This window comes from Phalacrocorax aristotelis, chromosome 3 (genome assembly GCF_949628215.1).
Source record: "Phalacrocorax aristotelis chromosome 3, bGulAri2.1, whole genome shotgun sequence".
Taxonomy (NCBI): domain Eukaryota; kingdom Metazoa; phylum Chordata; class Aves; order Suliformes; family Phalacrocoracidae; genus Phalacrocorax; species Phalacrocorax aristotelis.
The window spans coordinates 107,727,516-107,744,026 of NC_134278.1; the positions used below are offsets into that span (position 1 = coordinate 107,727,516).

General features: G+C 42.5%; 1 protein-coding gene across 1 annotated transcript in view; it reads left to right on the top strand.

The window, feature by feature from the left end:
• The window catches only part of PKDCC (protein kinase domain containing, cytoplasmic), a 37,007-nt gene extending 20,928 nt beyond the window's left edge, over positions 1–16,079 (top strand). The window contains exons 4-7 of the mRNA XM_075089008.1: positions 959–1,038; positions 1,748–1,855; positions 11,837–12,010; positions 14,817–16,079. Of these exons, the coding sequence (XP_074945109.1) occupies positions 959–1,038; positions 1,748–1,855; positions 11,837–12,010; positions 14,817–14,902 (448 nt within the window). The 3' untranslated portion in view covers positions 14,903–16,079. The remainder of the gene's footprint in view (positions 1–958; positions 1,039–1,747; positions 1,856–11,836; positions 12,011–14,816) is intronic.
• Positions 16,080–16,511: the final 432 nt, after the last annotated feature.

Below are 16,511 nucleotides of genomic sequence, written 5' to 3' on the forward strand. Positions count from 1 at the left end.
GTCAGTAACTTAATTTTTTAATTCGTGCTTATGTGAGACTTCTGCTAGTCTCCTTCCTGAGCACAAGTTTCTGGAGGTTTCTGTTTGACAATGTGGTCTCTGTATATGAAAAAGCATTTACTTTGCTTTGCAGGTTAGATGTAAAGCAGGGCAATTTCCCAATTGTGTTCCCGTTCTGCTCATTACCTAATATTTATGTGGGGTAGTTCTATTTATATTGTCAGATCCTTAACAGTCCATCTCCATGTTAGGTTCCTGTGATGCTGAGTTTGCAGTGGGTAGTCATGTTGGCAGAGTAATAGGAATTTAAAGGAACAACGTGAAAATTAATTGTACTTCAAGTGATCGTAAAGGCATATTGGTTTTTCTTTTGTAATTAAAAGTGTTAAAATGGAGACTATACATCCATCGATGAATACCTACACGAATGCATCTTGAATTTAGATAAATGATGGGAACAGGGAACACGTGCTGAATTGCAGTGGCATTAAAACAATAGAAGAAGGCTTTCTCCTGGCAATTCACTTGGAAGTCTAAGAAAACTGTAGAAAAGAAAATAATAGTTATTTGAAATGAGCAGAAATTTGGTTTATGTGCTTTCAAGGTTCGAAAAAATCCCAAGACTTCTGAGTCGATGGCATCCTTTTAGTTTGTTAAAGTACAGGCAGTTTTGCAAATAGTCACAGTCCACGAGGCTTCATAGCAAATTTCTGTATTAATGCAACATTTACACGTAGTTACAAGGCAGCCTTGTATGTAACAGCGTGGTCAGACAGCTGTGCGAATAGTCTTAGCTATATATTTGTTTGACTATAGAATATTATTATATTTCCTGAATAGGTCAGCAGCTTATAAGCAATAGGAATTTTATTCCTTATGTTGTTCGGTAGTTACCAGATGTTTGTAAACATATTTTGTTTTCCTTAATTTTTCAATATGGGTTACTTTTCCATTGCAGGTTTTTTTTTACGTATCTTCTTCCACACAGTGCTCCATCCTCACTGAGACCATTACTGGATAAGATAGTCAATGCAACAGGTAATCTCAATAAACATGGTAATGCCAAGTATTTCCTTTTTCAGTGTGACTATCACATTTGGGATGCGGGGAATGCTGCTTTTATGTTCTCTGCAATAGTTCACCGGGGTGAACTGCATCAGAATGCAGTTCCTTGTTCGATCTGGAGGAGCCCCTGTCTCTGGCAAGGGGAATTTTAATGATAAAAACAGGATACTTCCCCATTGCCAACAATACCAGTGGTGCTTCTATACCTCAGATGCCAGAGGCAAGTGACATTACCATAGATCTTTACTAATTACCAACACAGTGCCTTTGGGACAAGAGTAGTTGCATGTGCCTGCAAATCTGATTTGAGGGTTGTCGGTGTGTTGCTCTAGGGGTTTTGTATCTTGTCCTGTGTGTATTCAACGGGGAAGTTAATGATGCTGGGCTATAGCTAATTAACAAGCAAAGCCTTCGGAGTTCCCTATATTGGCTAAAGTTCGTCCCTCATGGGGAGCTCACCACAGTGTCTTCTGTCCGCAGGCCTGGGGTTCCCAGCTGGATGAACCAGCCTTTTACATGCCTAGCTCATGTCACGTATGAAACCCAATTTGTAGTAACTCATGGACTTCATGTCCACATCACAGCGCCACTGGGCTCTAATGCAGTTTATTCGAATGCAACCTCATTTTGTCCTGTGCCGGTTGCTTCTCATCTAACTCATTCTTTGTCTGTGCTTCTAAAGGAGAACTTCACTGGGGAATAGATGAGACGGCTGCTCAGCTAGAGAGAGTTTTGAATCTGTATAAGAGTGGAGAGTATCTACAGAACACAACACGGATGCCAAAAGCTGGTAAAGTAGTCTTTCCTGAAACCTAAGATCAGAGACTCTGCTTCGTGTGTTATTTGAGGTTTGAAAGGGCAAATGTGCAGAAAACGGGACTTAATGGCCCTTGAAATCGTGCACATGATAATCTGTTGCCTGCTTTTTGCTTCCTGTGTGCCTTCTGAAGCCCTTCTTACTACATGAGGTAGCTGGACACCCGTAGGTGTGAGCAGGCTGCAATGGGGATAAGGAAATCCAAGAGAGTGTTGCTCTCCATAGCAGATCTGTGGAAAATGTTTTTCATCACATCCACATGCTTCCCTGCTGTTGGAGTATCAGAACTTGCCCAAACACAAGTTGAGAGGAATCTAATCAAGATGCTGTAACCCTCTGTGGTTTTCCTGGGACTTGCAGGAATTTCTTGCCACATAAGTGCTTGTAGGCTGGAAGAATAAAATTTTTGCTTGCTTTGCAAGAGAAAAAGAATGTGTCCTTCAGCTTCTGCTAGCAATAGAATAAAACACAAAAAAAGGACGGGATGAAAACAAAGCTGCATCATAGTATCTTTTTCATAAAATCTCTGCAGCACCACAGGTATGTAAAATATAAAGGTATTGTAAAATGCTGTTCATCAGCTATGATATGGAGGGATGTATATTCTTCCTGGAAGGATAGCTTGTGGGATTATACACATCAAAGAAGATTATGTATGATGGAAATGACTTAAGTCTAACAATTGAAAAAGCTGTTTTGCAAATTATTTTTGTGTACGTACAATATTCATGTCAAACTGTCAATATAATTGACTGCAAGTTGATAGGAAAATTATGGCTTTGCTGCAAAAGCTCAGTAAAGAGGGAAGGATGGGTTCTAAATGAAGATGAATGTTGGCACAGGGGGTTTGAAAAGTTCAGTGAACCGTTTGCTCTGTGGAAGACACACAGGAGCCAAATTCATGCCTGTCGTAGAACTGTTAACCTCAAAGGGCCATGACACCAAGGATGAATTTGACCCACTTATCAGAATAATTCAATATTTATTTTGTTGTAAAATTGGCAGGAAAATTGTTACAGGTGTTCATTTAACTTTCTAATTTTCAGCTTTTCATCACAATCTGTGCTGAGTGAGGCCTGTCAACACAGCAAAATTATTTTCAGCAGTACAGTCAATAGTACAAACACGTCCTTTGTTGAAGAAGTGCCAGGAGGGCTGAAGTTTTTCTGTGATGCTGGTTGATTCCAGATTTAACTGCCATATCGGGCAGTTTTGAATTTTAGATGGCTGTCATGTTTATAAAGAATCTCGGGGACTGAAGCTTAGGACAGCGGTAGTAAATGTAATAGTAGAATTTTCTACTAATACGGAGCACAGCTTCGTGTGTATTTGGCTACTGTAATAATTACACATTTTTGTGTTAGTTTAATTCCATAGAGTCCTGGATAACGTAACATAGAATCTGCAACCTGTGTTCATGGTTAGCAATGCCCTTCTGTGCAAGGAGCCCTTTTTACTTGTAGGGCACTGCTCGTAGACGTAGCCACTCTGCAGTGTGAGCAAAGATCTTGAAAATCCATAGATGCTTTGTGTAACATATTTGGCCAGTCTACACTAAAGTCCACAAGTGTAATATTGAATTCCTTGATAGGAAAACGTTCTCAACCAATGGCAAGCCTGAGAATTCAGATATCTTAGTGGAAATTACACTTAGATGAGATGTGTTTTCAGACTTAGCTGCCATGCCTCTAAGATATGCAGGCCTGTTTCTTGTTTGTTCTAAGGCTACTTTAACCAAACAGAAAAGGGGTTGTAATTTATTTCTATTTTAAGGCTTCCTTTCCTTGCCAGAAAAGTATGAAGAAGTTGTAACATGAGGGTGAAAATATACCTACCTACTAAATCATATCAGTCTTATTCTGAACACATTCCTTTCTCAACCAGTATTTGGTTGGTAACACCATGCTAGAATAATTTTTAGTATTCTCAATCCAGAGATTATGGAATTAGAAACTATTAATTAGATATTATCCAGAGATTATGGAATGAGAAATTCTCCTCAAGTATGGTGAAGGTGCAGGAGAGTGTGACAGTGGTGCTGGAAAGGACCGGTCAAGTGATCAACCTCTTCCCTCTGCCAGGACGTTCCCAGCTGAGCTGGTGTCCTGACCAGTGAAACCAGGGCTGAAACGCTGAGCAGGCTGAATAATGTTCCTAACTCCTGATGGGTGGTGGAGGGAGAGATGGGGTGTGAAAAGGGACAACTGTGATACTTTCCCAAGCTGTCAGCTGAGGTCTTGCTTTGGCCCTATTTGAGGTCTACGAGGACACTATGTTACTCTCTGAAATCAAAGAAATAATATTTTTAAGGTTGTCGGGTTTTTTTAGAACTTTTCTGCTTTGCACTGCAGCATAATGAAAGTTCAAGGAGAGTGTTTTCCAACTCAGTGCTAGAAAACAACTTGGAAAACAACTCGAGATGATGGTTTGGTTCACAGGCCAGATTGGAGTTAATCAGAGCTTTGCATTCGTACGCCTTTGCGCCAAGATCGAGCAGGCACAAGTGCAGTGAACAGTGCACAAGCTCACATTGATTCTGCTCCAGCTGAGGGAAGTCTCACAAGGTGATGGGCTCCCAAGATTTTCGCTTTCTCAAACAGTAGAAATGACAAGAATTAACCATGCCAGTCTCTTCTGGCATTTAAAGAGTTGTAACAAAATAAGGCCTTTCTGGTGTATGATCTGTTTTGAAATCCTAAAAGCAGAAGTGGAGGATAATTCAGATCCAAGAATTGCAAGATTTTTGTATTATTTTTTTTTTTCCTAAAAGAAACCACAGAAAGTTCAGGTAATGGTGCTTCAGAATTTGACTTGGGTCTAAATGCTTTGAATTATCTGTTGTCTTGGATATAGCGTTGTAAATTAATACTAGGAAAGAAGACATCATGATCTCATGATCTTGGGCAAGTGATCTGAGGCCATAAGTAAAACAGACTTTGAGGAAACAGTCTGTTATCTATCTGAACCTATGGTTTTGAAAGGAAGACCTCCTCCTATATGAACACCATGAAGTGAGAAAGGTGATATTGATAATCAGTGGGGAAGTGACATAAAGAAAGTTCTTGTCAAGCCTAGTGTTCCCACAAATAAAGTTTAACAAGTTGACATAGTCATATTACAGAAGGTCTTGGATATTAAGCTTTCACTGTGCTTCAGCTGTAAAAGATTTTATAGTGCTGTAAATTATATTATGCTCTGGACTTTGCATTAGTATCTTAGAAACAGAGTAGAGGCGCGGGAGACATTCGATAGCTATGTATGTGTTCTGTAATCATAAATCACACTACTGTTAATGTTGATATAGGAACATTACAGTGTTTAAAACATCACCATGAGCAAATACTTTTTATATTCCATTGACTGTTGGTCTGTCTTGCTGGAATCCAGAAAAATGTGAATTAAAACAGAAACCATGTATTTTTTTTTCTGACATATGTTATCTAAAAATTATTAAATCTCTCCCTTAATTATCCAGATTAAGAAGACTATAAAAAAATCTACTGATGTTCATCAGTAAAGTCCTGCCCCAGTATCAACATTTTTATTACTTCAGTCGAGTGACACTGATTTGTACCAACTGGGTGTCCGGCCCTTGAGCTAAGCCCCAGCCCCTCAGTTAACTCAGAATTTACTGAGAAATGCATGAAATCAGCTAACACTAGTAAATCCAATAGCTTTGTTATTCATTAAAGCTAATAGATGACCCATTATTAGGCCTGAGGGTGTGCAAGCCCACAGAAAGGCATAATTAGCTGCCGCTGTTAGTTGAAAGTACATTCTCAATGCTAAAAAAGCTGGAAGGCTGGACATAAAGCAAAGACACTTCATGTTTTCCTTTGTCTTAAGACAATTTGGCAGGATTATGCTGTATGTAAACATTTACAGTACAACAGTGTTTTGAAAAAATACTCTGCAGGGTCACTATAGCAACCTGCTTAGGAAATTGTAAATCCACCCAAGAATTATTGAAATCAAGGGGGCGGGGGTTGTGTGTTTGTGCACATGTGTATGTGCAAGAGAGACATTTTGCAAGGTTGCTGGAATATTGTTGGAGGCAGTTTGTATATATTACGGCAGGCCACAATGCAAAGGCTAAAGTAGGCTGCTGAAGGCGCACTTGAAGGCTCAGCTGGGAACATACTGCGACCCAATCCTTGCAGCCCAGATTCCTGTTTTATCTGGCACTTGTGCATTTGGTGTTTCTTTCCCAGGGACGTCAAGGCTGCTTTGCGGCCAGCTGAGGGGGAAAGGTGCATAGGGCTGCAAGCACAGGCAGAAGGTCTTCCTCTGCACCCTGCTGTGCACAGAGCGCTTTTGCATCAGCAGCCGGGCCATCCCAGCACACAGAGGAATACAGGAGCAGGTTCCTTTTGCACAGCACTGGAAATACGGTGGGGCTGCAGAGACTGTTGGTTGCTGCTCAATCGTATCTCCACCATTGTGCAAACCATATGCCCTATTCACCGAGCAACATGTTCTGCTATTGCTAAACTTCTCTAGGTCCAACTTGGCAGCGTACAGCACAATGCTTTCTGCTGATGAGTTAGGTCCTCAGTTCCTTTCAAGAACGCTAAAGAGGTCGCCAAGTATCTTTTACAAATCCCGCAGGCGTCTGTCTTTAAGCTTAAATACCCCACACATGTGACCCTAGACACCTTTTGGCTTGTCCATCATCAGCGTCATTGTTTTTATGAGCAAGTGGACCAGATGCAGCTTACAAGCATCTGTGGCACTAGTTTGGGCTAGTTGCTTTCAGTAAATCTGTGTGCACCGCAGAGGTGGCCGTGGGTGCAGAGCAGTTCCGCAGCCCGGTGAGTGGCCCTGGGATGTGGGGCACGAGGCAGGAAAACCACTCCAGCTGTATCATGTTAACAGGAATAAAATGTAAGGGAACATGTCGTTCTTCTTATTTATTTGTGTTTCGGTGACAGCCTGCATACCGATTTAAATATGGCTCTACTGTAAGCACAATAGAAGCATATAAAAAGAGGCAAGCTTACTTCGCTTCCAGCCTGCACGCGGGAAACAGCCAAGGGACGGAAATACTCACCAGAGAAGCAGGGCTATCTCCCGGTCTGACGGCAAACCAGTGTCCTGCCAGGCCTGTCTGTCCTTCCAAACAGTTGGGATTCGTCAGAAATGATTGAAAGCAGAGACAGGCGGGATACGCCTAGCGTGTCCTTTTCTCAGACGCACCAAAAAATAGCTTTCCTTAGCACAACTGTGCATACGGCTTTGCGAGGCTCATTGTCAGAAGCATGTTTAAATGTGAGGTATTGAAGCATGAGGAAAATTTCAGCATAAAATGAAGCGTACTAAAAACATAATTGTATTATTGTCTATTTAGGATCTGATTCTGTTCTCCATAAGCTCCCTGTTTGTAGAGGAAAACATGGCTCAATACCACTTTTTGCTGAGATTGGCAAGATCAGGCTCTTTCTGCTTACTTGTAAGCAGAGCAATTAAAAGCAAATCCAGAGTCGACTGCCAGTGTTCCTCTCGAGAGTGGGGGAAAAGAGGAGGGAGGAAAAGGAGCAACATGATTTCTCTCTCAAGGATGAACGTTACTGCATCTTTGTCATTGACCCATGGTGTATTGGCAGGTGATAACTAGAAAAGGGAACTGGGCAAATTTCCAACGAGTAGCTGTAGTTGGTAGTAAAAAACGCAATCTGTCTGCTGTGGCTGAAATAAGTGGTCATTAGGACTGATTAAAGTCAGATTTAGGGTGACTCAAGCAAGCTAAAAGGGGGAAACCACAGGCGCATTCACATGGTTTATTATATACTTGTGGAGTTCTTTATATGATTCAGTCTAGTACAGTCAAAATGAGTATGTTTAGATTGTAGTTGGCTTTGGGACAGCGCAGGTGATTTTTGGTGGAAAAGTTTTAGAACAAGATTTTAAAGCATTGACTTTCTTTTGTAGCCCTTGTCCTGGTCAGTGATGCTGCAGGTCGCTTTTAAAGATGGCTCTCTTACCTGTCACAAAAAGATGCTTACGTTGAAAATTGCTGTGGGGGCTGGCTAGCACCCTAAGAAACTTCTAAGAAGCTTTTGGCCCAATTGAAAGAGCATATTTTGATTGACAAGGACAAACCTGTAAAAATATTTTAAAACTATTAAAAATATTGCAAAACAAAACTTCTGAGGATTGCCCAGCATAGCAAGATATTTTGAAGTTTCAAAATGTTTATGGGGCAGGAAAGGTGTTTCCTAGTGGGATTTGTGTAACTGTGAGCAGCAAATCAGCTCCCATAGGTTAAGCTGGAGTAAATCTGTCATAAATGACATCAAGATCAGGCTTACTGCATTACATTTGCTTCATTCCTCACCAAATCAGTAGAATGAGAAAAGGATTCTTTTTCCCTTGTGATACCAGCAGCAGCATCTTGCATTTCTCTGATCTATTCCTTGCCGTTACCTTGATAGACTTTATGTACTCTGTGCCAAGCTACGTGTATGTACGCAAAAGTGTAAATTTATGGCTGCATTTATAGTATTAGGCAAGTATTTATTGGTTTTAAACACCATTAGTCTGGAAATTGACCAGAACTTTGACCTTTTTATGATGTGATTTACTGCCGTGAGCCTTCAAATTCCATGGACTCCATTTAAGCAAGTTTCAGGTCTTGGCAGGACAAAAACCTGAGCCGGAGCTGTCTTTAAACTGGTGGAGCATTGCTTAATTGAGCAAATAACTGCACTGTAGTAACCAACATTATCATCTAAAGGTGTAGGGGAAGCCCAGCTCTCCTGTGGGCTGGGGATGATGTGGCACATCTCGATGGAGGGGCATCCTTCAGGAGTGTCCTTCTAGTTCATGTGAGAGGAGTGCATTTCTTTACAACTCGTACAAATAAGGGCTAAGGGGTCAGCTCCCTAATTTGTCGGTGTGTAAACAAGAGATTCCAGGCATATTTGCCTTTGCCATGCAAACGAAGAAGGCAGCTATCTTGCTCTGCTTGAGATAAAGTAAGTTTTAGAGAGAAATGCGGTTTTCCTCAGACCAGCGCTTGGTTGAGGTTGCAATGAATTTCTGATCAGTTCTGACACTAGTAGTTTAAGAGGAGATCCTGTGTTGGCTTCCCAGGACGGCGGGAGTGCCTGGCTGGTTTGGGAGCACGAGCCAGGGTGCAGGGCCGTTGCGTGTCCCGCACTCTCCTCCTTGTGGCCACCCTCTCATCGGGATGCTCTGGAGATAAGGTGCTCTTGGGCAGCCACCCTTGCAGCCTGCCATGCAAACGGGGAGAGGGGCTGCCTTCCTGCCTTTCCCTCTCACTGCATCCCGCTCCCCTCCCCACAGACAGGGGGCTCAGATCCCCAAACTGTAGGCATTCAGCAGTCTGTGCCAGTTTGGGGGAGCTGCCAGAAGCTGCCTCTGTGGAGCCTTGGTGAATCTGCTTTCACTTAGACTCTAGTGGCTTTATTTTCACCTGTCTGGTGCTTGATGATCTCCCAGCCAAGGAAAATGCTCTTTGCACGCAGATCACGCTGCTGTGTACCTGTTACACTGCCCTGTTCCCATGAGTTGCAGACGGTAGTGGCTGCCCTTGTGTAGGAACTGGTGAGGAGCAGCAAGGAGAGAAGGGATAGCCACAGGGCTCTGCTGCCTGGTGAGACCACCCCAACTACTGGCGTGGAGATTTCCATCCTCTCTTGCACCCACAAGCCAGGACCTCGCCATCACCATCGCAGTTATTGCTGGCCCAACTCTGTCGATTAATGTGTCCAAGCTGCCCGAATGATTTACCAGGTTTGGTCACCTTGAAAAAGTCAATGGAAAGGGAGAACTTTATCTCCTACCTCTGACAGAGCCTTAGGTCACGTAAATCACTGCTGCTTTTTCAAAATCTGTTTACGTCAGCCAAGAGCCTAACCCCTGACAGCTGTACCAGGAACAGTGCTGAGAAGAAAAAAAGCGCTATAGGCATATTAAGAGGCATATCTGTGCACAGAAGAGTTTAAATATTGAATAATAATTCAAAATAAGGGTCTTCCAGATGGGCTCCTGCCTTGCGTGGAGAAAAATACATAAAGTGACGGGGCTGCTCTGCTTAGTGCCCTGATGGCGTGCAGAGAAATGCTGCAGCTCCTTCCCAGCTCCGGCACGGAGCCTGGCAGGCTCCAAGAGCGCCCGTGGGAAGGGCTGGGGCACGCTCCCTGCTGACACAGAGAGTCAGGCAGACGCTTCATCTCCTGCTGTTGCAGCAAGTGGCATCATTCTGTGAATGTCCTCTGTGGCATGAGATTTGGCACAGTGCAGTGCTAGGTGGCACTTCTGTATCCGTGCCCATTTTATATCCAGTCAGCATGGCACGCAGACTGATACAGATAGTTGTATATGGTGCCAACAATGGTGAATTGATTTTTTTGCATCTCATTTGCACACACTATTTTACCTTGCCTGTTAGGTACAAATCAATACTTAGCAGTTACCCATACCCATAAGAGAATATCACTCAGTTACATTCAATTGAATGTAATAATTATTGTTACACTGTGCAGTTGATACAGAAATTTGAAAAAAAGGGACTTGACTTATACAGCCAGTAGCATTTTGATTTATGCTCTTGACTTTTCTTCAGAAGAAATATATATATATGTGTTTGCTGGAGAAATGACCATTTGTAATGTGTAAGTATGTTTTGATTTGTTTTTTTTTTTCTTCATGTGCATGAGCCTGCATTTTCTGAATTAATGAAAACTTTTTTGCCTTTATGTGGGATATGATGAACTCCGATTTTGCTTTTTGTTTGTGAGTGTTTCTTATGATACGTTCAGTGAGCTAGGCTTAAAAAAAGAATGCATTTACTGCATTTGTTTCCCACTATTTCAGACTGTGTGGTGTGAATGAGCACTTGTGGATGTATACTTCTTTTCCCAGTTGAAATACTGGCAGTTTAGAGTAGTAGACGCCCTCACCTCTGACTTGCTGGTGTTCGTACAATGTGCTGCCTGAAATATTAGCAGGCTGAATCTGCAATGTCAGGCAGAAAGTGCCTGAACCAAAGTGACTTAAGAATAGGCTGTGAGTCAGGGCCAGCAGCTCTGGTTTCCATAATAGATACAATTAGAAGAAATACAGAATGTTATTTATTTTTTTGAATAGGATGTGGGGGGAAGAGACGGGGGGAACTGTCAATTTGTGTGTCTGGACTCTAAATAGAAATGTTTATAAATGATTAGTTGAATTTGCTGATGCATTCATTAGAGAAACCCCCGTCAGTGGCTGGGAAAGTGAGAGGAGCTGTGAACAGAGAACAAGAGGCAGCTCATAAAGGCAAGTGAGACTGAACGGCAGCCAAGGGAGAGGAGTAATCGGCAGGGCAGCGCGGAGGCGCTGGGCGAGGACCACGCTGACGTGCTCCCGCTACATTTTTTTTTTCCCTTCTTTTCGGAGGCCTATCAAGCAACTCCTCTTTTGTGCTAATCTGAGCAAGCAAAAAAAAGTTTGCTTAATTAAAAGCCTCTCTTTTCTTCCTTCTCTAAAGGGGCCGGAGGAAAATACCATGCTCTTCTGAGGGAGAGGGAGGGCTGGGAACGCCTGGTCGGGTCTCACCCCGACAATCCTGCTCACTGTTAAGAAGTAGGACAGTGAGTCAGTTCATTCAAGTGGATGCTGTTTATTCAATGGGACATTCTTCCAGTAAAACTCCTAATAAAACCAAAGCCTTGCCTACGCAGTGGGGAAGGGGAAAGGGTTTTGTGCCCAGACTGTTTATTTACAGACTTTCTGGAAAAAAAGGTGAGAAGAAGAAAGGAGGAAAGGAAAAGGAAAGTAAGGTGCAGAGCTATAAACACGTTTGGGAGTAAACTGGGACTGGTACAGTCTAGCCTGTCACCTTTTCCATCATATATCCTGCTCCTAAGCTGTTATAATAAACCTTGCCTGTTAAAAACAAGAAGTTTGCTGGAGCTTTCAAAACGATTGCTTTGCTGTGGTTATTTGCAGAGTACAGACGGGTGCCTGAAGCTTTTATTCCTGATGAGAACTACAGATGCTGGCCATCTTACCATCATAAGGGCTGCCTTCTCTCTGTGTTTGACGTCAACGAAGCCATTGAGATATGTGACAGCTACTCCCAGTGCAAAGCCTTCGTCTTAACTAACCAGACAACTTGGACAGGTAGGTCGTGGATGCTGCTGAGCAGAAACAGCATCTGAGTCACATATTCTGGCAGCTTTAAGTGTTTTAATGCAGTTTGGGGAGTGTCCTGTGCCAAGCTGTGGGAGCCACCAGCATCAGCTAGGAGTTACTGAAGCTCCAGCTGGGGTGGTTTGATTTTTTGGTGGGGCTTCCCTTTGTCTGCTGTTAGGGGAGCAGGAACCTGTGGGCAGGCTCAGAGGAGCTGGCACCAGAGGGCTGCAGCACATGGACCATAGGTCTCCAAACCACGGAGTCTGAAAACTTTATTTTAAAACACAGCAGCAGAAACAACAACAACCTGTGACCTGTTTTCACAGTTTAATGTGCAGGACATGGTCCAACATCTGGATTTAAATACATCTTTCCAATCCATATGGTGGTTGCAGTTTGACACAAAACCAAACAGGTTCTCCCATGCATCTAGCTGGGACTTCCTGACTGGTGTCAGAGATGCCCTGCTGCTGGTGGGAGCACTGTGCTTCGAGCAATAGGGCTTTGGCTAAAGGACAGTGAGGAGGGAGGGTTTAGAACCAGGTAGAAGTAGAAGTAGAATTTCCAGGGGATAATCCCATTTGCTACCACAACTCGTTTTCTGTCTAACGGAATACAGTTGTTGAAAAGAGAAGTGCATTTCCAAAGGTCTGTGGGCCTGGCAGTCCCCATGTGGTTCCCCTGAAGGCAGGCAGTCAGTGCCTATTGACATCAAGTGGAGAACTGGCCCTGGCTCACTGCTTCTGCACCACACTTGTGCCAATTTCAGGCAACTCCAGAGCAATCCGAGAAACAAAAATGTTACAAGTCTCTGCTAAAAACCTCTGGTAGCTGCAGTTCTGGAGTGGCTGAGGGTTTCAAAAACATGAATGCCGCCGGCGGCTCCCGCACCCCTTCTGTGCGTGCCCAGGAGAGCTGCCTGTCCCCATGGCTGGCCCCGGCCAGCTCAGCATGCAGTGTTCCCCTGAGCACGCTGCACCCCTTGAAGGGTAAGGAGAAAAGACATGTTTGTGCCTATAACGTGCAGCGGACCAAATCCATGTTCTTTTGTAATCTTCCCCTGAGATAAAACACCCCCTGAAAGTTGGGGTGAGTTTTTCTTCTGTGTGTCATCTCCACACTAACGGGGCTGTTTTCCTGCCTGCAACTGCGATTTTCTGCTAGGGCTGGGTTGGCTCCCCTGTTCCTGTCTCTTGAGAGGAAGGGTGGCTGATGCTAGCCAAACCCAGCAAAAGCTGATTTAAGTCCTTGCTCTGCCACAGACTTTAGTGTAGCAAGTTATTTAGGCTCTGAGGCTCAGCTTTCTGTCTGTATATCTGCGATCACAATATGTCTTAACCCTAAAGTCAAAATTTACCCTGTGTGTAGTCAGGTGCTTTAGATGTGCTTAGTTGAGCAACATAAATACACACCATAAACCAGGCTTATATGCATTGCTAGCAGGTCCCCAGCTCTGAAAGCATCACAAATAAGTAGAAACTTTAGAGAGTTCATACGTTTCAGAGTGTTTTAGGCAGTGTAATGCTATGGCTTTCTGCATTTCTTGTGCTTCTGGGGGGTTTGAACAGAGACTTCCATGGAACCTAGAAAAGACTATATTAACCTTGCCTGTGGCTAACCAGTGACTACTGGGTCATCATGTCAGACTATTTATAGTCAGACTATTGAAGTTAATTAACATACTAAAAAAGTAACTATCATAGCACAGGGAAATTCATAGGAATTTTAGAGCAGCTTCTGTCTCAGATTATAATAATAAAAGCAAATGAGACATAGTAGCAGTGTTTCTAGTCTTATCATTCCCTTTACTGTGCCGTTCCTGATGCGTGAGCTCTCGAGTCCCTGAAATCTGCAGAATGGAAATTTGCTCAGGCATCCCAGTTGCCATGTGATACTTTTTAAGAAAATAGTGTTATGGGAGCCCCGTAGACAAGCAGGCTGGAAGTAAATAGCGTTTGGTTTTCTGAAATTTAGAGAGAGGGAAGGCAGAGGTTGAATAGCTGTGGAAGATCTCTCCATGACCTCTGCTCCAAGGAAAGGCAACGACAGTGCGGGTCCATGGGATGACAGGTAGTCATCGAGAGGCAGGGATGTGAATAAGGTGCCAGGTCAGTATGCATGGGGAGATACAAGAAATGAGCTGCGGCTCGCACGAATAGTTCTGGGTGAAACTTCACCAAATTCAGTCCCTACTGGCCTCGGAGGTGTATGTGGTTTGTGCTTTACACTGCCCAGGCTGTTAGCACTTGCTGGTGCTTTTTGTATAAGGAGTAGAAACCTTGTTCCAGCTTGTTTAAAACCCGAAGCTACGAAGTGATCACCCAGCACTATTTCAGAGAAAGTCATGTTTAACATGCATTGCACTGATGAGTTTTGCAAAGATTCAAGCATGCAAAGATGATTCTGCTGCCGTACAATCGAATGCCCTGAACCTGACCTGTTTTTATCAGTGGGAGAGTCTTTCAATACGTTTTTTAAAGGTCATGTGAAATTTTTATTAAACTCTTCAGACCTTTCCCTTATTTACTGTGGTAGCTGTGCACAGCCGTCTCTTGACCATAATTAGATAAAAGTAAACCTACTGAAAGCTGGGGAGATTCAGTGTCATTTTAGATGAAAGCGTTTCAGTTTTATACCAGGTGAAGTTAAGAAAGAGTTCACTCTTGGATTGCCCAAAGAATGCATAAATTGAAGAAGAATATGAAATGTCAATATTTTAAAGTTTGCAACCTTTTGCTCACCATGTTTAAGTATTTTTTTAAACTTTCCTCCTCCCTTTTCCTATTCGGTGCAGGTCGGCAGCTTGTCTTCTTCAAGATGGCCTCAAATCATATCATGCCTGATCCTGACAAGATAACATATGTGAAGGTGACAGACTGACACCTAAAGTGGCTCAGTCTGACATGTGAGTGACAAGAGCTGTTTCTGTATAAATATAGGCAGCTGTTAGGTATAAGGTGGCTGTGGCTGGAGAGATAATTGCACTATTACTCATTCTAATCTATAGAGTGCTAAACAAAACTTTAAAGAAATAACCTGCATGACCAGGATGAATGTGCAATAAACCAACATTTTGAAAATGTGATTTAAAAAAAAAAAAACCAAAAAAAAAACCAGCAAAGCAAAATACAAGATATGATACACTGTTAGGGTATAATTTTGGTTGTAAGTCAGCCCTGGCTTTTCTAACCAAGGTTAGCATAATGTTTCTGACCCGTGCATGTGTGCACAGGGATGAAAGTTGATCATTTCTATGGAAAGTCTGTATCCTCTGCGCTGATATTTATTTGGGCACGTACAATCACAACAGAGTAACTGAAGCATATCAGTTTGTAAGCCGAATAGCAAACGTTTCTGAAGACAATCAGCATTTGTGTTAAAGCTATCAAATATGCAATGCCAGTGTATTTGTCAAAAGGAAGGAATTGGTTATGTTTAGAATTGCAAGACTGTAGCTAATTTTCATTTTTGCTTCCAATGTTATCATAAAGTTTCATTTTTAATTTAAAAGAGCCATTTTGTGGGTCTAGCAAATCACATAAGCATATGAATAGTCCCACTGAAAGGGTAGGGACTTACCCAAGTGCCGAGTGCTTTGTTGAATAGGGATAGGCCTAAGCATATGCTTACAATTAAGCCTGTGCTTAAGACTTTTGTTGAATCGAGTTTGAATTGTTCAGGAAGCCACATCTTTGACAGACTGGCAAAGCAATCCAGCTGGTGGAACAGTACTAGTTTAATGACTATCTTGCAGTTATTCGTATTTTTTATCATCAAATCCTCAGCTTTCTAAGGCACCGCTTGCTAATTCTTAGAATGAATGAAGTAAATGACCTTAATAACGGCAAATGAATGCTAGCCTTAATTCTATATAAAATGCATTTTACAGGCATGGTGTGTCTAGAGAATTTGCTTTCAGTGAAAGCAATAAAGTAAATGCTAAAGTGACCAATGTCATACTGTTTTGTAGTTTGTACAGTCAGGAAAAAAAAAATGTGCTTTTGTTTCTCAAATTGTTTATTTTTGTAAAAAAAAATAAAAGATAAATAACAATTTCTTTCATACTCAATTTTTTTGTGTTGCAAATAAATGCCTACATCCCAAGACTTAGACATAATGTATTGTATGTAAACTTAAGTCTGGAATATTTTTTCCAGCTAGGAACTGAGGTTGTTCCAGTGGCTCCCAGTAAGGGATGTGTTTCTGGGTGTGTGCAGTGGCTTTGTCTGTGTGGTTGCCTGTTGCAAAGCAAGTGACTGGTAGAAGACAAGGCTCGAGCAGCCTTTCTTTCTCTGTAGTTTGAGTCACAACAGTACCAGTCTTTTAACATTTGGAAAAGGTGAGGATGAGCGGAGAACCTGAAGGAATTATTCATTGGGCTAAATGGTAGATTTTCTTACCGGGCTTTACCAAGGAGGGTCTGAGAAGGAGAGCAGGAGAGCCAGGGAAGCTGGACAGAAGTGCTCATAGCCTGTGTAACTACACAGGA